Consider the following 24,105-nt stretch of genomic DNA (forward strand, 5'->3'; position numbering starts at 1 on the left):
CGCATGGAGTTTTGAGGTCTAGTGTAAACAAAGAAGACTCTCACTATCAGCTGCAGTGTGGAGCAAAGAGAAGCCTCCAAATGTCTCCTCCACAGTGGGGGGTAGAATTATAGACCAGTTACCAAGTCAGGCCTGAACCCAGTCATTTTCCATTGAGGGAGATCAGGTGGAACGTGTCACTGATGCAGGTGGATACTACATCAGTGAGAATTTACACCAAGTGTGTGTGTGTGATATGGTTTGAGAGAGGGAGATGGAGGGGGAGTCAAGTAATTGGGAAATCTTGTTGAATTACTACAGAGGAGCATTCACCCTTGAGGAGATTGTCCTTGTGAAAGGCTACCCATCACTCCCTCGCACGCGCACACACACACACACACACACACACACACACACACACACACACACACACACACACGCACACACGTCCCATCCCCACCTCCCTCCACTACCACCACCTCCACCACCGCTTCTCCACCAGCATCCCTGTCTCCTCCCCCTTCCAAAAAAAAAAATAAAAAAATCCCTCTCCATCCTCCCACTGTCTTTGCCCCATCCGCTTGCAGATCAGGGAGATGGAGTAACTGCGCTCTGGCGAGCCGTTTGCGCACAATCGTCGGTCTGAATATGTGGTGTTGTAAAGTCCGCTGCGTAAAAGTGGACATGTGTAGGCGCGCTGTGGAGTGGCTGAATTAAAATAACACCGTAAAACCCTGTTAGAGGCCTATTTTCTGATCTGTGAGCGGGCACCAGCCGCTGCTGCACTCTATATCTGCAGACGTGGAGGGTTTTCCCCCTCCCGCTGTAATATTTATGACAAAACGGAGGGAAATTATTCTGGTCACGTAGCTGACAGCCGGCTGTCCTGAAGAGCGCTGGAGTGAATCGGGGTCCAGTGTTGGCGATAGCGCAGCGCACCGCACCGGCTCCTGCAGTAAGATGTAAAGTGAATTCCCACTCAACAAATCGGTAAGTTTAACACTCAACTACAGCATTTATTTGAATAGCACTCATTTTGTCCTCAGCAGTATTTTTGATAACGTCTTTACAAATACCGTATTTGCATGGTGTGTTTTTAAAATGACACAACCGGACTTGAGAGGGACCTTGACTCTCTATGGAATACAGTCTGAGACCAGTGGCAGGATGTGTGCTGGAGGGAAAACAGGACCTGTTTGGACTGTTTGGATTCCAGTCTGGAGCCCTCAAAAAACAAACCACATCACAGTCAGCCCAGTACTTAAAGCGGGGCCTGAGAACAGCTTCGATTGCATTTTCGGGTATGAAGCGTCTGTGGGACAAAGAGAATCCTTTAGTACTTCATCACAAATAGTCTTTTCCCCTCAGCGCAGGAACAATCCTGGCAACACTTGTGCGGGGAAATAAGACCTAAATGTATGTTAGATACAGACCTGATTGGGTTGATTTGGTACAAGTGGGCATGTATCCACAAGTCTCACATTTTCCACGGACCCACGACTGTTGATAAATGCCTCAGTCACATGGATACGCCACGCTTGACATCGAGGTGGTCCGTCGATGATATTAAAGAGCATTTAAAGACTCGGCTCTTCAAAATGTGTAAGTGCTTCCCCGAACGTTTAAGTATGATAGAAATGATCGCACAATAATCATCATTCTAGTTTCTGTCATGATCCCATGAGATCACTCTTTCTGACGGATTCTCTGCATTTGAATTTTCTGTGCCTGACTTCTGTTTTTTTTTATACATCTTATTTGGGTGTCACACTGAAACAACGTGAAGTGATTTAGAGTCTATAGTACACTCTATTATTTGTGATTCAGCCCTGTTTTACCAAGCTGAATACGAGACAGACTGTTTGAATCAGGTCCCGGGTTGATGAGAAATGTGAGAAATGTGGAAAGATGTGGGTGAGTCAGAGTCCTCTGTGATGGGTCTCTCCCGGCTGAGATGTGAAAGAACAAGTTCTCCACTTATTTCCATAGTCCTCTAGTTTTACATCAGTTGACCTGAATGAATGAAGTATGTCTAATAGTGGGTGGAATCAAGTGTTTCTTTTTTGAGTTATAAAAGTCTTCTCTAACATTTTGGTAGACATTTTTTTTCATTTACTGTCCTCAAATTAATTTTGTCTATCTTTATATCACTATATATTCTTCAAGACTCATCCCGTAAGTTTAAAAATAAATATGAAAAAGTTATTAAAATTCCATCATTCCTTTGCTGTAGCACTTCTCTTGACTTGGTGCAACCAATTGTAATCAAGAATGTTGGCAATTCAAAGCAACCAGTCCACCTGTATTGTATGTGCTTCTGTGCCATGAAAAATATTTGTACTGGATCTGTGAGCATTGATGTAATTTTTACAATCTGTTGATAGTTTGTCCATGTCAACAAGTTTTATCAAGCACTGCTGAATACACAGTTGCGGAGCAATCTGGAACATGGTTAGTATCTTAATGTTGATGTTTAATGCTAACAGCTGCTCCCACGCTGAGCTAACATTTTTTATTACTCTGTGCTTTTACTCATCTATCATCATCACTTCACTTCTTTCAGTAATGTCTTTTTTCACAAGTTTTATCTTTAGAAATCAGCACGATGTGGCAGGGATAATGATGACTATTGTCCAGTATGTCCTCTTGTTATTCTATTTGATTCCTCACAATTGGGTGTTTCCTTATTTCTCTTCATTCAATATATATTTCTCTAACATATTAAACTTTGTAATGGATATGTTTTTTAACTACTCAAGAATGGACATTCTTCTTCTTCTTCTTCTTCTTCTTCTTCTTATTATTATTATTATTATTATTATTATTATTATTATTATTATTATTATTATTATTATAATTATTATAACAACAGTTCATCTGGTCCTTTTTCTCTTTTCTAATGTATAGATGTGTCAAAGCTTGTCTTTTGTGTAAATTCTTTCAAAATCTCTCAGGGATTTTGTCATTTTTATATATTATAGATGCTTTATTGTCCAAATTAAAAATCACATTGAGACTGAATAGAAATGGCCAGATTATTGTAAAGAGTACAGTAGAGTCTACCTTTCCTGTCTTGCTGTGTGTTTGTACACATGTGTATGTGTGTATCCTTTCCATGTACAGTATAGTCCCTGCTGTGAATCTCAGTCCTAATCATGTATTTCAATTTTCCAGTCACTATCATGGTGGCAGTGTGTGTTTGCTTTGCAAATGGGTCATTGTGTGTTTTCGTCTGTGCATGTATTTATAGACAAGCTTTGATGCTACTGGTGGGGAAATATTCTACCTACTGCTTCACTCTCCAGATGAAAGCAGCTGCGTAGTTGAAGGAAGCTCAAGGTAGTGGGAGCCTCAGTGCTAAACGAATTATTTGATTGAGAATTCTTAATAATGATCCATATGTAATTGTCTACTTATCAGTATTAATAGACAAGAGTCACGTAGGACAGACACACAAAAATTATGTAAAAAGTTTTGAAGAATTTGTTGTGAATGTAAATGAAAAGCTTAGACATTTAAACTACCACATGAGTAGAGACAGCATTCTAGCGGTAAGTGGTCGATATACTGCAGACTGATGAGCTGATTGCTGTGCAGTGTGTAGGTGAACAGGCTCCAGGTGATTGAGAGACAGACCAGGAATGATAAACACACACACACGCACACACACACACACACACACGCACACACACACACACACACACACACACACACGCGCGCGCGCGCACACACACACACACACACACACACATGCAGTCCAACGGGGACAATGGATAAACCAGGTAACATTCATGGCCGTGACACCAGGATGCAATAGAGTATCAAAGGAAGACAGAGATTCAACATAGAAACTCCATCTACTTACTGTCTTCCACACTATAGATTGTACACAGGAATGCAGCTGCTTTCGTGCACAGATTTTAAGCCATGTTAAAGAATAATATAATAAATATTTCATGCTGCAGATACATCTGCCGGCTTTTTTTGGAGGATGGCAGACATTAAAATGGAAATCCGTAACTTGCTGTGCCATCCCGGGTTTTCTACTCAAACCTCTTGACCTGGGAATGGAAACGGAATCACTGATCTTCTAGGTTGTGTGTCAGTATGTGTACATCTGTATGTTGATTCCCTGCCACAGGTTAGACCTCAGTCATTATGTGTAATAGTACAGATCCCTGCAGTGATGCCCTTCTTTCGGGGCCAATGATGCCTTGTCTGCAGGAGATAGATGCCATTAATTGAGCTCTAATTGCCTTGTTGAGGGAAATAGCTCAATCATTTTAACATGCCACAGAAAACCTCAGTCTTTATTTTCCAGCACCTCATCAGCTTCACTTCCTCGTTTCCTCTCATTCCATTACCTCCAAATGGTTTTTTTTTTCTTTTTTGGGGGGGGTGGGGGGTGTCACAGACGTCTTCTGTTCTCATTCAATACTTACTGATTGAGTGAGACCGTTTCAGATGGCAGAACAGAACATTTTGAAGTATAGAGATTGATCTATGATCAAATTTAAGGTGAAGATGAAAAAATGCATTGAATCCTTGTTTCAGTTCTCCTCAGATGACCTTGTGAAAAAAGGCACTCCAGGTTAGAAAAGTTCCTCCAGACCCATAAGATGCAATATGGTTTTCACAGTCTGTATAAAACTACATATGGCAAATTAACCCATTTTCAAGTGCAAAATCAATAAACCAGTGATTTTAAACAAAATGTGAAAAATGTTAACAAATAGAAGAACAGAAGTGTGAGACATCTTTTTCAGGTAAGTTTTCAGTGTCTGTATTTAGCAGAGCACTTGTGAGAGGACAGCTCAGACAGTTTTCTTTCTAACAGCAAGTCAAGCTTAAAAACACAGACATTTTTGATTTTGGTGCCATGATTAGAACAGGGTCAATGCAACCACAGACCTCGAACCGTGTCTGGGCTATTTATTCACAGCACAGCCAAAACAGCAGGAGTCTGAAGGACACTCAGAGCACATAGTTCTGACAAACTCAGTACAGTTCACTCTTCCATCTTGTGCAAATGTATAAACTCAAACACAATATATGACTTATATAATCCCAAAATTACGTATGATGAATCATAAAATAAATGAAACAGGAATGGTTATGCTCATTTAGAATTGGTTTACTCTTACTTGTTGAATTTGTTTTTCCACTGACGCTGGAGATATTTTGGTTACAAATAGCACATGATTCACGATAGTTAATTTGAGCACGGTACAGCTCAGAATTACAATCAGATCAATTCTGAGTGGTTTGTTGGAGCTGCTGTGTAAGTTTAGTAGTATAGATATATGTCTATGTGGGTGTTTTACCTGATGAGTGGGTCAAAGCTTCTTCAACAACAAAATTGTTGTTTTCTTCTTGTTCTTTATATATTATCTTGTACTTACATATGATGTAATATATTGATAAATCACTTTTTTTTTTAATTGACCTATACTGTATTTAACAATTATCATATATAGTATAGTGTAAAATTTTTACACTTGCCTGTTTTGTCACTCGTGAACTCTCCGTCCGTGTTCTGAATTTTAAGGTACTTGGGGGTACACTCAGAACAGATTTTACAACCTTCATAAATGTGAAAAATTATTTGTGTCCCACTGTGATTTGGATCAGCTTTACAATGTGGTGTTTTTTTCCTTGGCCCATGCAACACACCCTTTAGACCCATATTACATCCATTAACACCTGATGAAAGGTGCCACTATAGTTGAGAACTCAAGAGAGACAGAACCTAACCACAATCAATCCCTTTACGCCACATTAGGTAGGAGCAATTAGCGGTAGAATAAAATTTCTACCATGTAGCACTCAAAGAGTGCAAACCTCCACCAAGTCAGCTCAGGTACCCCATTATATCATTGCACATAAAAGCACCAGTACCATGATAGCTTGGCTTTAATTATAAAAGTACTCAAACATGAAATTGTCTGAAATCACACTGGTAAAATTATTAGACTAATAGTTAAAAGAAAACAATATTTAATTTTAATCACGTTTTTCCTCTGCCTTTAGCTGGGCAACTTTTGAACATGCATCAATTTTGACACCTAACTGATTCCATAATGTGCCAGAATTATAGATAGGCACTGTCCATAAAGTTAGAACACTTAGAACAAATATTTTTAAAACCATTTATCCCAGATTGGTGAAGAACCATTAAAATTTCAGGATACAGATGATGACCAGGATCACCAAAAATATCTACTGGAAATTCAAATATTTTAATGATATTTTGCAAAATCCTTGTAATAGACAAAAAGTTTTCTTTTTGGTTGGGCTAAGGAAGGCTATAATGCTGCTCCATTTTATCATACTATTTATAATGAATAGTAATGAATTATTACTATTCATTTTGATTGTTTAGTATATTGAGACAAGGACTAGTAAACACATGGTAGTATAATAGTTATCCAAAGTTTTTAACTTTTTTAATTTTAACAGCTTTCCCACTTGATTTTCATTTCGTCTTCATTTTTTCAAAAATTTTATATACCGGTCTGATCCCCGAAGGGAAATTAAGAGCACACTGTTGTTAGTAAATACTGCAAACACATGCATACATGTTAGTTTGTACAGGCCACTGTAGCACATGCACACACAAGGGGGCCCATAGGCATGCGGGGGGAGGAAGAGTGGCGGGCAGCCCCTTTGTGGAGCGCCCCAAATGAGCAACTTGTGAAGGGGGACGGCGCCTTGCTCAAGAGCACCTTGCTCAAGGGCACCTCGGCAGTGGTCCGGAGGTGAGCTGACACCCCCCACCGTCAGCTCACACGCTAGGTGTTTTTTTGGGCGGGAAGGACGGGAGCGGGAATTGAACCGCCGATCTTAGGAACATTGGACAACCCGCTCTAGGATCCCAATGAGTGTCTTTGATGATATCCATCAAGCAGACTTTCAGGCGATGTGATCACATAATGTGAGCTATGAATGTTCCGGAAAAAGTTTTTCCCTTGGTCCTCCAGATTGCCCTCTTTAGCTTCTTTATTGATGTTCTGTTAGCAGCCTGTCAGAAATGTGAGGTGCAAAGTGACTGGACTTAAGAGTCCTTATTTTACATCCCAGTCCACAAGTCACAGAACATAAGACTAGGGGTTGACATTGCTCTAAAATATTACACAGTGCAAAAACATTAAGCCATGAAAGATGAGGTGGTGCAACTGGGACCATTCAAAAAACAGATAGATAGTGGTAGTGAGCAGGGAGCAAACTTTCCTCTCCAGCAATCACACAACTCAGCATTCATCTGCACAGTCAAAAGCGTCCTCCCCATCTATCAGACCTTCACATCACCTGCCTCTCACTTCCATCTTACCTCCCATTACCCCCGTCCTTTTCTCCTAACTTGTCTCCAGCTTAAGTGCATTTGGGATTCAGCATTTCTTAAGTACACTAGATGTCATTCCCCTCAGGTGGCAATCCATCTTCCACTGTATCAGCAGAGAGTGGTGGGCTTGCAGTGGGTGGATAGATGTGATGCAATAATTGGTTAAATGGTATTCCTGTGTTGGGAGCTATGATAACCCATTTTCAGAATTGTTGCTTGACTCCACATCAGTAGTAATGTTGGTTTTATGTGTAGTATAGAAACAGCATTCAGTATGTGTGTTCTCATGGTAAAAATCTGCCCTGATCAGAAACACATTAGGTAGGATGGGATGCTGTTATTCTGACTGAGTGGTTGTGCTGTTGGCTAATCCATGCAGGTTTGCTGGGTGCTTGCCAGGGGTGCTGCTGCCCAGCTGGCTGCTTGCTGTGAGCGCTGCTGGATGAATAGAGTGGGAAAATTAAGGTTTTGATCGACTGTCTCACTGCAGAACTTAAGAATACTTAAGACATCCATAAGTCAGTGTGGTGCATGCACCATCATTCTGCTTTCTTTTGGTCTTCACCCTTGATTTCCCGTATGTCTTCTCTTCCCGTTCCTTTCTAAAATGTCAATGATGGTTTCAGTTCCATGGAAAGAGTATTGTCCAATCCAGTCTCATTACTTCGCAGTGATATTTTACAGGTTTACAAGGAAATATTCACCAAAGACGGAAAAAGATTGAATCTCCATGAATGGTATCCTCATTGAACAAGCAAGATTTTCATTTGCACTCAGATAAAATGGACAATGCTCATGGCTAAGGTATTTTCTTTTTACGGTACAGTACACCCCAGACGCATTGTCAGCTCATTTTGGGGCCACACAAAAGACAAACAACCATTCATGCACACTGGGAGAACATGCAAACTCTGCAAAGAGAGGAATCAAATCCGTTTTTGCTCTGAGGCACCAGCGCTACTCACAGCGACACCATGCTTTTAACGCAGAAATCACTATAGAAATTAATTATAAAAATCACTATCCTCTGTGGGAAGCTGTTACCACTTCAGAAATATGTACATAGTGCTGACATTTAAGTAATTTGCACACTGAAGTCATTGAGTCATTGTCATTGTCACGTAGATCACTGAGGAATGAGGTGAAAATAATGGTGTGCCTTTATAGTAGCCCTAAACAAGTAGTAACAGAGTGAAAGATGTACAGAGACAGTTTCCTCAGAGCATGCATGTGATGACCCAAGGAGGAGATGAGGTTTCCTGTAAATCATTCAGCAATTCTATGCTAACCCTGTAAATTTTAATCTCATAATATTAAGAATCTGGAGGATCCTGGTGATTTATTTATTAAAATGCCTCTTGTCAAAACACTTGCATCTGAATTTATTCTGCTGCTTGATTACTTTTTTTTTAATGTGAATTTACTTTTCTTCTCTTTTTTCAATGCACTTCACTAGCCCACAAGTATTATTAAATGTTATGCATTAGTGCCCACCTTAATGAGAAAATAATTAAGATTACAAAGATTAAATCCACTTTATTTATCCCCATGGGGAAATTATCTTTACACTCCACTTCGTACATTTTGTACATGCACGCACACACACACACACACACACACACACACACGCACACACACACACACACACACACACACACACACACACACACACACAAGAATATGGAGAGAAGGCAAGGAAAGTTGTAGCACATTAGTTACGTCAGAGGACTGAGAATCAGTACATATTCATAATCTGTGATGAAAGAGGTCTGAAGCACACAAAACCATTTGGAAATAAATTCTTGCTTCCATTGCTATTATTCCAGTCTGCAAATCTGAGACCATTTTTCCATAACTTCGATATCCCCAAGATAAATCTGGTGCAGGTTGCTAAACTACAGGATAATATCCCTATTGTAGATGTCACAGAAGTAATTAAGAGTGTGCAAAGTGGAAATTCTTCAGGACCTGATGGCTGTCCATCTGAGTTTTCAGAAATACTTGCCGTGCTTCTTTTCTCAATTTTTAAGGCATTCTTATTGAGTTTTATAATGGCAAACCATTATAGGAGCTCTCTGCAGACTCTTACAGGTTTCTCCAATAATTAAAAATCAATGTTGAATGGAACCTTTGGTGTCTGGTTTAAGAGTGGCATTTTTTCAGAGCAAGATCTCTATTTAAATAATACTTTTGCATTTTTTTAACAACTGTAAATGGATTTGATATTCCTAGGTCCCACCAATTCAGATTTCTTCAGTAACAAAACACTATCAATCTTTATATAAGAATATATGTATGCATCAAAATATGAAAAATATTTAATATATGGTAAGAATATCTCCCTTTATGTCTCTATGCATTTCCATGACACTCTGACCCAGTGGTGAGTCAGTACAGCACAATGGCCAGCAGTCATGGCACCAGGTTTAACCAACTGTTTCTGCATAATTTAAGACAAGTATAAAACACGAATGGCTTGTTTTTGAGTGTAGTTGTCTGAGGTGTATCTTGTATGAAGCAAGTCAAAATTGTTTCTATCCTTTGATATTGGGTTACAAAAATTCAAATCATACAGTGGTCTGCATGACAGTAAACTGAGTCTGAGGGCTTTTCTTTTTTTTAATGTGATGAGCTGGTGACTTGTCCAGGCTGTACCCCACCTCATGCGCCAGTTCAGCTGGGATAGTTTCCCAAACCTTAACCCTAACTTGTGATTACTTTGTGACATTTTGATCGATTCTTTTCGCTGCTGTGATGTGGTGTGAGTAAATACAACTAAAGAACTTGTCTTTGTTACAATTATGTTGCCACAATCTCAGAGTAAAATGATCATTTAAAAGTTTTAAAAGGAGAGTTTAACAAAAATACCCCTCAAAAACAAATTGTTTTTATTGTCCTTTAAACTCTTTATCTGTATGAAAAAGTTGATTGCACATTGATGAATTTTTGACAGTGTACTGGAGTAAAAGTAGGTATCATCTGTATCAGTGACAACCTTATCCTATTTTTTTTCATGAGCTTAAACAAGTGACGAGTGTTAATGTAGCCGCAAAAGGACACAAGCCAGTGTCTTATTGTGCCGGTCCCAAGCCCAGATAAATACAGAGGGCTGTGTCAGGAAGGGCAACCAACATAAAACTTTTGCCAAATCAAACATGCGAATCAAATCTATGACTTCCATACTAGATCGGTCAAGGCCCGGGCTAACAACGACTGCCATCGGTGCTGTTCACCTACAGGGTGCTGAGTTTCAGTTAAAATGAAAGAAAAGGTGTACAAAACTGTGGTGAGACCAGCGATGTTGTTTTGTTGTTTGTGTCACTGAGGAAAAAACAGGAGACAGAGCTGGAGGTGGCAGAGATGAAAATGCTGAGGTTCTATTTGGGAGTGACCAGGATGGATAGGATCAGGAATGAGTACATCAGAGGGACAGCACATGTTAGAGGTTTTGGAGATAAAGTCAGAGAGGCCAGACTGAGATGGTTTGGACCTGTCCAGAGGAGAGACAGTGAATATATTGGTAGAAGGATGCTGAGTTTTGAACTGCCAGGCAGGAGGCCTAGAGGAAGACCAAAGAGGAGGTTTATGGATTAATGAGGGAAGACATGAAGGTAGTTGGTGTGAGAGAAGAGGATGCAGAAGACAGGGTTAGATGGAGGCAACTAATTTTCTTGGGGGACTCCTGAATGGAAAGGCCAAAAAGAGAAGAAGACACAAGTGACAAGTGTTAGTTTAAGCCCTGTCTTTTAGCATAGACACTCTCATCTTACATGCATAACAAAATTAATATTCTAGTAGAATGAAATGCCTTATACCATGGTGTTTTAGATGTTGTCTGGGCTGAATGAACAGCAAATATTTGTTTAAGTGATGAATGGAACAATACAGCCTTCTTCTTTTCCTTTCGGCTTTTCCCTTCAGGGGTCGCCACAGCGAATCAGTTGCCTCCATCTAACCCTGTCTTCTGCATCCTCTTCTCTCATGCCAACTACCTTCATGTCCTCTTTCACTACCCTATGAACACACTTTCCTCCTCTCCTTCCTAAACCAAAAGTAATCCAATTTCCACCAGCACCCCGTAGGTGAACAGCACCGATGTCAGTTGTTGTTAGCCCGGCCCTCAACCAATCCAGTATGGAAGTCATATATTTGATTTGAATCTTTGATTTGGCGAAAGTTTGACATCGTTTGCCCTTCCTGACAAAACCCTCTGTATTTCTCCGGGCTTGGGACAATAAGACACTGGCTTGTGCCCTCTTGCAGCTACATTCAATGGAACAATACAGCCTCCTATAAAAAAAAACATCTAGGCAGGAAAAGAGCTTAGATATTACGTTCAAAGTGCATGAAAGATTGTTCAAAAAGGAAGAGTGACAACCTGATTTGCTTGACCATTTATCCTCTGATATTGTGAAAATGTCTTGACAACCTGTCATCTTCTACCCACCACCTATAATAACCCTAACAGTGGGTCGTAGATGCTTTATTGTTTTTTTGGAGAAAAGTATGGAAAAAACTCTAACAGAGACACCATAATGGATGAAATAATCTGCAAAACCAGAATCAACTATAAATAGTGGTACTTCTGTAGGTACTCCATTTGGAAGCAATCAAATTGTTTAGCTTTCAGTGCATGATTGTAACTGAAGCTGCTGATTGATGATTGAGGAGAGGCTTCTTTAACTAATCATTATCAACTACTGTGTATTGTTTTCCAATAGATATGTTTAGGCAAGGCCTTAATAATTAGTCATAAGCTATCCTGGCTGATCTATTCTTCATGTGTTGCTTAATTAGCTAATCAGTAACTGCTCTTTACAATTTGATTATGTGTAACTCATTAAGTAATGATTATCAGCATTAGTTTCTCCTCCTTCATGCCTCATTTGGTCCTGGGTGACTTCTTATTGTAACGAGTTACCATCTACCAAAACTGTCAACAATCATAAAACACATTTCACATTATATTGCCTGTTTGGCATATTTCTGAATAAAACATGTTGTTGAATACATGCTTTTAGCTTCCTCTGACACCCATCGTTCTGACAGGTCGGTCACAGAGTGTTGTGTATTTCACCAACTATACTGGTTCTTAGAAGAATCTCAGCCATGCCTTAAGCTGCAAAAAAATCTCCAAATGCAGCAGACCTCATCAGAACGCAATTCACTCATCAGAACCAAAACATTTTTCAGACATTGATGGACCGTGGGTTGTGTTCTGTTAACATTAACCAAAAAAAATGCCCGAGACTGACCTACAACATGAATTAAACCTGGATATTGACATTTCCCACTGAAACACAACAACACTCATGAAAATGACAGTGTTAAGTTCACTGCCCTCTTTTGTCACCTTCTTCCTGGAAACAACAAATCATTGTGTTGACTCATCTACAGCAGTTCATCATATGAAATACATTTTCTCTTACCCAACAACGAGTAAATATAGACAAAGTCTTCTGTTTTATCTGTTGCCCTTTTTATCTATTTTCCAGTTCATCACATTGAATGAAGTATGTATTGTCACAGGACTGACTGTTGCATTCTTACCTTCAGTCATGAAATAGCATAATTACCGTATTGGTCCGAATATAAGACGGTGTTTTGTGCATTGAAATAAGACTGAAAAAGTGGGGGTCGTCTTACATTCGGGGTCTAGACATTATATCCATTCACAACGCTAGATGGCGCCAGATATCTTTAAAGCGAATGCTGAACTTAACTCCCCAGTCAAAAGCGAACCCCTGTCAAGAAGAAGAAAAATAAAAATAGGTGAAGCACGAGGAAGAAAAATAAAAAATAGCGGTAATAAAGAAAAGAGAAGAAAATAAGAGAAGACATAACAGAAAATGGAGAAACGTAGCGACAATCTGGAGAAAAGTGGGTCGAAGATCAGGCAGGTTAACCAGCAGCTGAGGAGAAGTTATGATGCAAACTTCAAGATGATGGTGATAAATGAGGCAGAGTCTTCAAACAATTGTAAAGCGACTGTGAAATATGGTGTCGCAGAGTTTAATGTACGGAGAATGATGGGAGGCGAGTACTGTAATTATTTTCCTTAAAAGGGGGGGTCGTCTTATAATCAGGGTCGTCTTATATTCGGGCCAATACGGTAATACTTGTTAAGGCTCTGCTCGATTGTTTCAGGAGAACATAATCATTCTCCAGATGATTGGCATGGATATTACAAGACAGTTTTGCTCTGGTGCACACAGAAAAAATTAACATGTCTGTCTTTTGATATCCTTCAGGCTTGACATGCTTACAATGTTATTTATGCAGTTTTACAGATTTGGTGGCAGTAAGTTCAATTATTTTCCTGACACTAATTAGTACAAGTAACCTACCTGTGAGATGCAGATACTGCTTTGCAAATGGAATATTGATACGTGCATTGATTGATTGGCGTTGGACCATGTGGTTTAAGTGTGCTTCTCTTTCCTCTAATATTCTCCTTGTCAGCATGTTGACCAGATGGAGCAAAGACTAAACAATTGATTCTAATGCCATGATAAGGTCACAGTAAACTGAATATTCATGAGCTATAAGCTCAAGGCGAATGGTCTTAAACATGTGTTGGATAACAACTGACCACTTCATACTCAAAGGACGTGAAATTAATCTATTAAACTGTATTTTGTTTCACCCAGAGGACAATTTTCCACAGGAAATTGACAGTGTTTGGGATGGAAGAATCTATTTAATTTACATTCAACTTTTGAAACACTACTGCATTTGTTCACAAATGTTGCAGAAATCATGGTATTGTTTCCTTGGGTTAAAGAAATAAAATCAGATGTTTTCTTACACTTGATGATGAATAAAGTATTCAATAAATTCACTCAATTTTTTTTTGCACAGCATTCATGTGACGGAGAGAAGAAGAGACAGGGAATGTGCTTCTGTTAGCCTGCCTCAGGCTTCTTAAATTGGCAGATTGATGATGTTTTAAATCAATGTTCCAGCAACACCGTAAACCCCATGGAACCCATTAGTGGATTAAGATAGACCACTGTTCAACACTGGGTCTTGTTCTGCCTGGAGGTCTTTGCAGATGACAAATGAAGGGAAAAACTGTGAAATAAAACAAAGGCAAAAGGGCAGATAGGAGGGTGAGAACAAAAGCTGTTACAGAGGAAAGGTTGACAGCAATAACAGATGGGTCAGTGCTGCTGGTATGGGCACACTTGTAGCTCTTCATTCAAAAAGTCAGTGAACAGATTTTCTTGCTGTATATGAAAAATGGTCTTCTCTTTAATCAACCAACAGTTTGAATGATTTCTCCCCAAGGACATGAGAATATCCAACCAGACCTAACAGCATGGTATATATTTAATGTTCTCTTAGCCAGTAAACTGAAAAAGGAATATAAGGGATGTAAGAAATAGAAAAGATGAAAAGCGATTTTATAGGGAAAAAATAGCAGGTCCATCTCTGGACTGGTTTCCTGGAGCATTGTTAAAGTGCCACTGTCTGTAAAACATAGATCCATTCATCTTCATTACGTCTCCCTGTGAGAACTATTAACTGCTTCCATTGTCAGTTGGGTTCCTGCTACATTGACATTCATCTCACAGTCTCTCTACCAGCGAACAATGACCATGTCACTCTCCTAGGTGACAGACAATGAAAGTTTATACTAATTGCAGAAAACATGCAGGATTTCAAATGGAGGATTTGGCATTTGCTGGGTTTGTGCAGACATTTATATTGATAGCATAGTGGGCGGTCCATCAGAACACTAAGCACAGGTGGATCTTTCGAAAAACATATATATTGTCGTTTTAACAGGACAGAATTGATTTTCATGTCTTATCAAGCGTCATTTCTGAATAATAAAATTCAAGAAGCATAAGAAGCATGGTTACACAGTTGCAAGAAACCCACCGACATGGAGCATGATCTGTAACTAACCAGTAAATCACATATGTCAAAGTCAAGGCCCGCGGGCGACATCTGGCCCGTGGCAAATTATTTATGGCCTGCCAGATGATTTTTAATTACTATTGGAACCAGCCTGCAGGCTGATATGGCCTGCAGGCTGGTAGTGGACAGTAGTGGAAGTCACTGCTTTGGGTTTCAATGTTTATCAGCAGGGCGGCATGGTGACGCAGTGGGTAGCGCTGTCACCGCACAACAAGGCGGTTCCGGGTTTGCGCCCCACTCCGTACGGAGCTTGTGTGTTCTCCCTGTGTTCTCTCCGGGTTCTCCGGCTTCCTCCCACCTGCAAAACATGCACTTCAGGTTAATTGACCTAAGCCAGCTGGGATAGGTGAGCGTGACCCGCGACAGCAGATGAAGTGGTCATGACAATGGATGGATGGATGTTTATCAGCAGTCATAGCAGAGGTCGGATTTAGCTACTCCCCTCCTCATAACTGGCTAAAAGGAAGGTGGACGCTGAGAGCAGGGGGTTTCAAGCCAGGTGGGAGTCAGAGTACATGTTCAGAGAGGTAAAAAGTTACCCTGTGTGTCTTCTAAGTTTGCAGGTTTCATCCCCGACACAATTCCCCAGCTGTGCATCCAAGCTGCTCGGATGCTCTCTATGTTTCGTCACATAGACCTATTTGGACAACTATTCTCTTTGATGTAGCTGAACAAACATCACACAGGAGATGTCTGACTGATAAACACCTTCACTCAGTCCTGAGGATTTCCTCAGCTCAGAGCCTGAACATTCATGAACTTGAACGAAAGATGAGGCACCATCAAATGGGTCGGCCTCAGACAAGTGAGCATCACGAGCAGTAACCCATTTTCAGTTTTAAATTCAGTTAAATTTTTACATTTGTTTCTATAAGACATGATGTCTCTTTGAGGTGAAGTATTGTTTTGTCTACGTGCCATATATTTTTGTAATTTATTTTATTTATACATATTTATGTCAGTTGAATGGACTCAGAGAAAATTGCAGATAAGAAACATGGGAAAGAATACAACTGATTTTTTTTTTTTTTTTTTTACCATTTGAAACCGATGATTGGTAGGATCGTAGAGCAGCACAATATTATTGTGCATGTACAATAATGTATTTTCAGTCTATAATGCATACAATTTAATTTATGCATTTATCTTGATATAAGGAACATATTTTGTTTTTGAAGGACATTTACTTATTTGCTTTTTGCCTGTTGAAAAGGTTTCCGCTTGAAGTTACTGACAGAGCCATAGCAAATGTTGCTTTATTTATTTCATCATTAAATAATATTCACTGTGTTAGTTCTTGGTTCAATAGGCTATGTTCATTTCAATATGTATTTATAAACATTGAACCAGTGCGGCCCTCGGCTTGTAGCAAATTTGTTTTTTTGACCCTCCATGTCTAGAGGCTCCTCAACTTCCATTTTAGTTACGTTCCGAATGGCCGAACATAATGTGAAAATGAACGTAAGTTGTTACTGTACGTTCCAGTAATGTGTGACGGTTCATACTGTATGTACATCCATAAATTCTATTACCATATCTTATAAAACACCCCTAAATCTAATTATAAACATAACATTATAAAATGATAACATTAATTTCAAATAAATACAACGTCTCAACACAAGGGTAACACGCAATGAACTGGGAAGAGGCAAGGCACATTCAGTCTGTCGTTTGCGCTATGTAAACAATGGATGCAGTGTCAAACGTAAGATCGTTTGAACGTCTCATACTACGGGGAGTGCGTTTAACTCAAAAATTCACTCACAAAAATTTTTTTTTTACAAAATTATCTAACACTCAGTTCAAACGTAAAATCAAAAAAACAAAACGAATGAACGTACGTAGAGGAGCCTCTGTACAAGCAACCCTTGGTTTTTGAACGCTTTGGACATCGAACAAATCGGCATTCGACCAAAGAATTCGGAATTTTTTTGTCTTAGAAGTCGAACAAAATTTGGAAGTCAAATGCGAAACAAACGCAGTAACATCCATCCTCCTCCTCCTCTCCCTCTCCAACATTCACGTATGCCCACTGCTCACCACCACAAATGTAAAAATTCTTATCTTTATTGTTCTAATGCTTTAACTCTAATGTGTTTTTTATTTTAGTTTACTGTATTCAATAATTTTTCCCTAAATTGTGTTCCATTGCCTATGGTAAGAGTTATGGTACCGTAAACTTGTCTAAAAGACGACGGTAACTCGTACCTTAGGCCAACCTGATTACGTTGATGGTTTGTTTGTTTTTTTCTTTCTGTTACGATACCAGACTTGCTCATCCGGAATCTGTGTGGTGAATGGTAAGCAGAACAAAATAAGTTTTTCTCTTCTTTATTGAATCGGAGCCCGCTACGCTCACCTGAACACACAATTGAACACTGGCACATTACACATGTTGCACTCAACAGAACAAGAGCATTATATTTACATGCAACCACTTCCGGGTACAACAGGTAGTCCAAAAATAAGAGCGTCACAGGATCGTACTCAACACCCTCTTTCTCGTGTGTGCTTCTTTCTTTTACATTTCTTTGACATGTTTCATTACTATACAATTTGATATATAAATGATATTATGAAATAACACATAATACGCGGATACAGCGGCAGAAAATGGATGGATATTATGTTGAAAAAAGCGTCTTGGAACGGATTAAGACCATTTACATTATTTGTAATGGGAAAAACATATTTGGAATTCGAATAAATTGGTATTCAAACAGCCTTCCGGAATGAATTGTGGTCGGAAACCGAGGTTTGCCTGTATCTGACTTTGACACCCCTGCAGTAAATGAATCCCCACTGGTTTATCTAAATGTGGTGCGATCCTCCTGAGTCCTTTGTTAGGCCTCATTTAATGCTCAAACCTTCCTAGGCCCCCCAGGGATATCTTGCTCCACTTCCCGTCTGAGCTGCTGCAATTGTCTATGCAAAGCATGTTGTTGTCTAACTGCTCGAGCCCAGTGAGACATCATGGGTCATCAGCAAGAGCTTGAATTTGTCTCCACTCCTATTTACTTCCAAGATCACTTTCACATCAATATGTCAACTCATAGCTACCCTTCATTTATGACATCTGGCAAGACTAACTTGTTCTCCTTGAACATTGTTTCTTTGAGTGAATGTGAGACAAGCTGAGTTGTAAGTGCTTGATCTTTCTCTGCCCTCTGTCTCTTATTTACCCCTTTTCTTTTTCTTTTTTTATAGAATCAACCAGGGAGCTGCTTGTCATCCTCATCACTGCCTCATTTGAGCCAAAGAGAGACAGAGCATGGTCTGGTGTGGCTGCTGCTGTTGCTATGTGTGACGGACTGCAGTGGTGTCAATGGAGACCAAAGGCTATCGTGACCTCCTAGAGACCAGTGATGGTCAGGGGGTAAGCCTGCTGGATGGAGGGAGTGAGGTAGGCGTAGAGGAGGGATGGAGCACACCCTACCCTTTTGGTTTCCAGGTGTCTTTGACCACTGCGCTTATATTGGAGCTGGTTTTGGGCTTCAGTAGCAACTTGACAGTACTTGTACTATACTGTGCTCAATCCAACCTGGTGGATTCAGTCAGCAACCTTGTCACAGTCAACCTGCATGTGCTGGACATACTAGTTTGCGTGCTCTGCCTGCCACTGACTGTGGCTGTGATCCTGTTACCTGCTAATGAGAATGGAGTCAGCAGCCTGGCCACATTGTGCTGCTTCCATGAGGCCTGTGTCACATTCACCAGTGTGGCAACAGCAGTGAATGTGCTGGTGATAAGTTTGGACCGATATGATATCTCAGTGCGTCCAGCCAGTCGTCTGCTGACCCCCAAACGTGCAGCGCTGCTTCTGGCAGCAGTGTGGGCTGTGTCTCTTGCTGTCTTCTTCCTGCCCTTCCTTGAGGGGGACTTCTTCTCTTCAAGGGCTGAGGACAATGAGGATGTGGCAGGGGAAGGAAAGAACAGTGACTTTGAGCTTACTACTGAACTGACCCCCCTTTTTTCCTCCCACTCCCCTTCTTCTTTACCCACAAGTCATCCTTTCTCCCCTTCTCAACACCCACCTCCAGCTTGGCAGAACAGGACACTTCTGTGCGTAGGAGGGCAGGGATATTACACAGGCCTGGCTATGTACTACCACTTGTTACTTCAAGTGCCATGTTTCTTCATTGCTGTGGCTGTCATGTTGTTCACGTACTCCAGGATACTGCAAGCCCTCAATATTCGTATTGGCTCCCACATGATGAGGAGTACGCGTGCCAAGGACTCCACCTGCAGGATACGCTGCAGGAGCAAGAAGAGAAAGAGTCTGAGCCTGCCCACAGAGGTAGTGTCCTCTAACCAGAATCAGAACCAGAACCTCGCCCATCCTCCTCTTCTTCCCTCCCCTACCCCGACACCAACATCACCTCCACCCCTCTCCTCCATGCCCCAGGGGATGTCTGACAGTGGAGCAACAGTTACTACTGTCAGTACTGCTGCCACCACCCCCATCGCAACCACACCAGCCACTCCAGCTTCTCCGGTCCCAGCTTCAGCCTCGGCCCAGACCCATGCCACCTCACCACTGCCTGCCTCCTCGATGGGTGTCCAGGCATCAGTTTCCGCTATCATTGCCTTGAGGCGGGCAGTACGCAGACACAGAGACCGCCGAGAACGTCAACGTCGTGTCCTGAAAATGTCTCTTATAATAATTTCCACCTTCATTGGCTGCTGGGCCCCTCTGTCTGCAGTCAATGTTCTGATTCTGTGTCTGGGTCCCAGTGACAACCTGGTGCGGCTGCGCCTCTGCTTCTTAGCAATGGCTTATGGGACCACTATTTTTCATCCTCTGCTCTATGCTTTCACCAGGCAGAAGCTACGCCGTGCCCTCAAAACTCGAGTCAAGAAGAGGGTAGTGTCCCTTCTACAGGTGGACCCAGCTCCAAGTGGGGGGACCGTTATTCATAACTCCTGGGTGGAAGGGGGAGGCCAGAGGAAAGCTCGCAAGTCACGGGTAGAGGCCAGCGATGGCACCGATCGATGCCTCACAGATGTAGTGAGGGAATAAGGCAGCTCTTCAGACTGTGGTGTGCGAGCGTGCGTGCGTGTGGGTGGGTGAGGGTGTGTGTGTGTGTGTGTGTTTGTGTGCGTGTATTTCATGTATTTAATATATCTTCCTAATTTGCTGTAGATGGGATGCACATGGATTTGAGCATGGATGTGAGAAAAATGAGAATGAGGTAGTTTATTAAGGTCAGGACGATTCCCATGACTTCTGATTCCATGCAGATGTGGAAACAGGTGAATCTTAAGCTCTAATTAGAGCCCATTCTCCATCGTCCCTACACAGGGCCTCATTAGTCCAATTCCTGACTGACAAGGTGGTCACTACATCTCCATGATAACTCTCGCCCTAAATTATGAAAACTACTTGACTTTGGCTACTAAAAATAGTAGTGTACACCCTTTGAGTAGGGTTAGGATAATGATAGTAAATGTATTCTCATTGTCGCTCATGTAAGCACCTTCATCTTGCATGTGCATGTACATATGCACAGATAGACGCATATAAACACACTCAGATGTAAACTTGCACACTGAAGTATATTTAGTCATTAACTGTGAAAGCACACCAATATATACATGCACAATTTATCTCAGTGAGAAATATCTTAATGGAAGTCTGTGTTCCTTTTGCTTTTCTTCTGTCATGCCTTAATTGAGTCATTAATATATCCTCATGGTGCTGAATGTCCTGGAGATGTTTACAGTCTTATCAGATTGACATTTGTGATAGAGTGCACATACTGTGTAATGGGCAGCAGGGAAATTACAGGTGCAAACATTCAGATTCAAACTTTACAGGGTCACATAAAACTACCAGGAAAAACAGATTCAGATTTCATTTCCAGGATGCACCGTGATTGAGAGGAATGTGTTCAAGTTTTAACTGACATTTTAATTTTACAGCAGTGTGTATGTGTGTGTCAATAATTATGTGCAATAAATAATGTACAAAGCAATGGCTCCTTGGATGTGAACAGCAATGTGAACTAAGAATTGTATGTTTTTATTTTATGGTTCAGATATAGGGCGTTAATCTTCAGATCAACAGCAGCTTGCCAATGGGCATTATATGAAAGCAAATTACGCAGAACTGTAATTATGCAGGCCACTGTAATACTACTGAAATGAAATCCCTCCAGTCTTACTGTGAATAAGTGCGATACTTGGGGGAAACTGTCTCTGCAGTGAGTGCAGGTGAATGTAACAACCTCTGGCGTGGAGCATTTCCTCATCTGGCAGTTTTTTGCTCTGGAAAGCAGAGTCACTCCTTTTGGACGGCACCTTGAATGGCTGAGACAGGCCCCTATCGGCTTCTGGACATATTGCATTATGAACAGTATGTGTCTCTCTTTCTCCTCAGGGCTTCATGTCTCATTCTGAATATGCTGGACATAGAATGAAAAACCAGCCCATCAACCATCTGATGTATTATGGGTGTTACAGTAGGTAAAGATTTATCTCATTAAGTAGGTCTTGTACTCTTTAAAGTTAGACTGAGAGCCTGTTGAGCTTTGGACTCACAATTACCACCTCTTTTACACTTTGTGTGAGCCAGACAGAAGACATTAATGCTTGTTTGTTAATGTATAATGTTTTTCAGGGATGTAAATACTGAAATTTCTGTTTCTGGTTTTTGTCCAAAAAGAAAAAGTTTTGTTTTGGTCACAATCATCTGCCGGACAGAAAATCAGCCATGATAATGAACTCTCAGCGAGTTAATAAGTTTCTCTAAAGAGAAATATATGTATTTGTGTTAATACTGTATGTGTGCACTGTACTGTACATTTATGACCAAGTGTATAGGGAAATATCAGTATTGTATAAGATTTATATTAAGTGTCATTATATAGAACAATGGCAAATCTGTATTAAAAAGGGTGATCTAAGTATTAGTTTTTCATTTTACTGTGTCTATTCACACATGTTTTATGTCCAATATGTCTCTGAAAATTCAAAACACCGATTTTAATGCATTTTCAATTTTCTTTTACTTTTATATTTTCATACTTTAACAATACCTGCTATAATTTTAGAATGAAGAGAAATGTGTTTATGGGCAGTTTTAAGCTCACTGAACCTAAAGGTGATGAAACTAACAAAGAGAAAAAATAAGAAAAAATTACTGTTTTAATTTTCAATGTAATAATTACAAACTTAATAAGAACCATTTCAGTCAGAAACTGCAACATCCCGCGAATGGTAGGTCAGGGTACCCTGAAAGTAGTACCTGACAAGTGCATAGCTTTGACATTTAAGGGTAGATCAAAGCTATGCACTAGCTTTGACCATAGATCAAAGCTATTGCATAGGTAGATCAAAGCACTAGCTTTGATCTATGGTCTTACAATGGCTTTCTCCCTCGTCTTTCTATTTTATCCAGTCCCTGAGTGTACAAAAGTTGAAATTTGACCTTGATCTAGTTTTCTCAAGGTCAAGGTAATCTCATTTTCATCACCTTTGCCGCCCAAGTAATGTGTTTTATGTTTCATCTTTCTCTCTGCAACGGTTGTGAAGATATTTGGTGAACGAACGGACGGAAGGACGAACACACGAACACTGACAATTACGTCACCGCTTTAATGAAGGATGAAATAATCCAAATTCTTCACTTTCACAGAAAATTACATATTGAATGGTCACCAAACATCATTTGTATGATGATTCATTTGAATGGTAGACTGCTCTGGAATTCAGAAGTTTGATCTGCCACGGAAGAAGAAAATTCTGTGTGATGATTTACAGTCCTTAGAAAATTTTGTTACTGGACTTTTATTACCAATGCAGCTGTATTAAGATAATCTTATCTAGAAGCTGCTTTGATTCATCCTGCTCAGAAATTCCTCCCTCCATCTTCCTGTGGGCCCTCCTGATCTATTCTGTCTCTTTTCTCCTAGCTGTCCCTCCCTTTCCTTCTTGTCCCTCTCTTCACTCCTCGTCTTTTCTCAGATCCCTAAAATTAGAAACTTTATCCCACATACTTGCATACTTCCATACACTGAACAGTGCCGTGCCCAACTGTGATGTGATAATTGTTAATCACCGGTACTTATTTAGAGGAAAGGTAAACATCTTTTTTGATATCTCAGTCTCTTGTTGCCAGAAAAAAATCTGTTTGCTCATGTGCTGCATATGAAAGTGTTTGCTGCCTCACTGATTTTTCCTGTGAAACAGCATTATAGATTCCTCCCTCTTGCTTGATAATCTTATCAATCTCCTCTTCCTTCACACACTCCCTTCCTCTCTTGGTTCTCCTTCTCTTCACTCCTATGCACTCATGTCTTATCCATACTCAGTCCCTCCTGAACAAAATAGGGAAAGCTGCAGCATCTGAAAAGGAAGGAAAGTCACCTTGGGGATGACTGAGGAACAAAGAGATGATGAGAGAGAATGAGAGACAATAAGGAAGAGAGATTAGAGAAGAAGAGAGAAGGGAGGCTGGCAACAAGACATCTTATGACTAATAAAGGGACAGCACTGCATCGCCGCAGAGCCCCACTACAAAAAAAAAAGAACGAACAGAACGATAACATGAAGTGTTGTTACTCTCTACCACTGCTGACCTTGTGAAATTCTATAATTTTGCCTCTGATCACCACTCAGCTAACATGTCTTCACATTTATATGTTGAAAAAAACTTAACGTGTTGAGTTAGGAATAGCCAACAAATACTAATTGATGGTGACAAGGATAAAATTGATGTAAATAAAGTGCATTTGATGATACATGCTGATCAAATGCCTCATAGAGCAGGTTTGTCCAAACTACGGCCCATGGGCCATCTGCAATCTATTTTTAATCTATTTTTAAAATATTATGGAATATGACTCAGGCATCAA

General features: G+C 40.4%; 1 protein-coding gene across 2 annotated transcripts; it reads left to right on the forward strand.

Annotated features, from left to right (window-relative positions):
* Window positions 1-621: 621 nt before the first annotated feature.
* On the forward strand, window positions 622-22,098 carry LOC137595591 (G-protein coupled receptor 22). Of its 2 annotated transcripts, none has more exons than XM_068315799.1 (2): window positions 622-969; window positions 18,458-22,098. In XM_068315799.1, exon 2 carries the CDS (start codon window positions 18,576-18,578, stop codon window positions 20,268-20,270), a length of 1,695 nt encoding a protein of 564 aa, XP_068171900.1. In that variant the 5' UTR covers window positions 622-969; window positions 18,458-18,575; the 3' UTR covers window positions 20,271-22,098. The 2 variants fall into 2 exon arrangements, with proteins under 2 accessions (XP_068171900.1, XP_068171901.1); XM_068315800.1 differs by lacking the exon at window positions 622-969 and adding an exon at window positions 1,486-1,581.
* The last annotated feature ends 2,007 nt before the right edge of the window (window positions 22,099-24,105 follow it).

This window comes from Antennarius striatus, chromosome 5 (assembly GCF_040054535.1).
Source record: "Antennarius striatus isolate MH-2024 chromosome 5, ASM4005453v1, whole genome shotgun sequence".
NCBI classification, from domain to species: Eukaryota; Metazoa; Chordata; class Actinopteri; order Lophiiformes; family Antennariidae; genus Antennarius; species Antennarius striatus.

Bases quoted from the DNA above. Each gene is read 5' to 3' on its own strand.
- LOC137595591 (XM_068315799.1), top strand. From the start codon at position 18,576: ATGGAGACCAAAGGCTATCGTGACCTCCTAGAGACCAGTGATGGTCAG.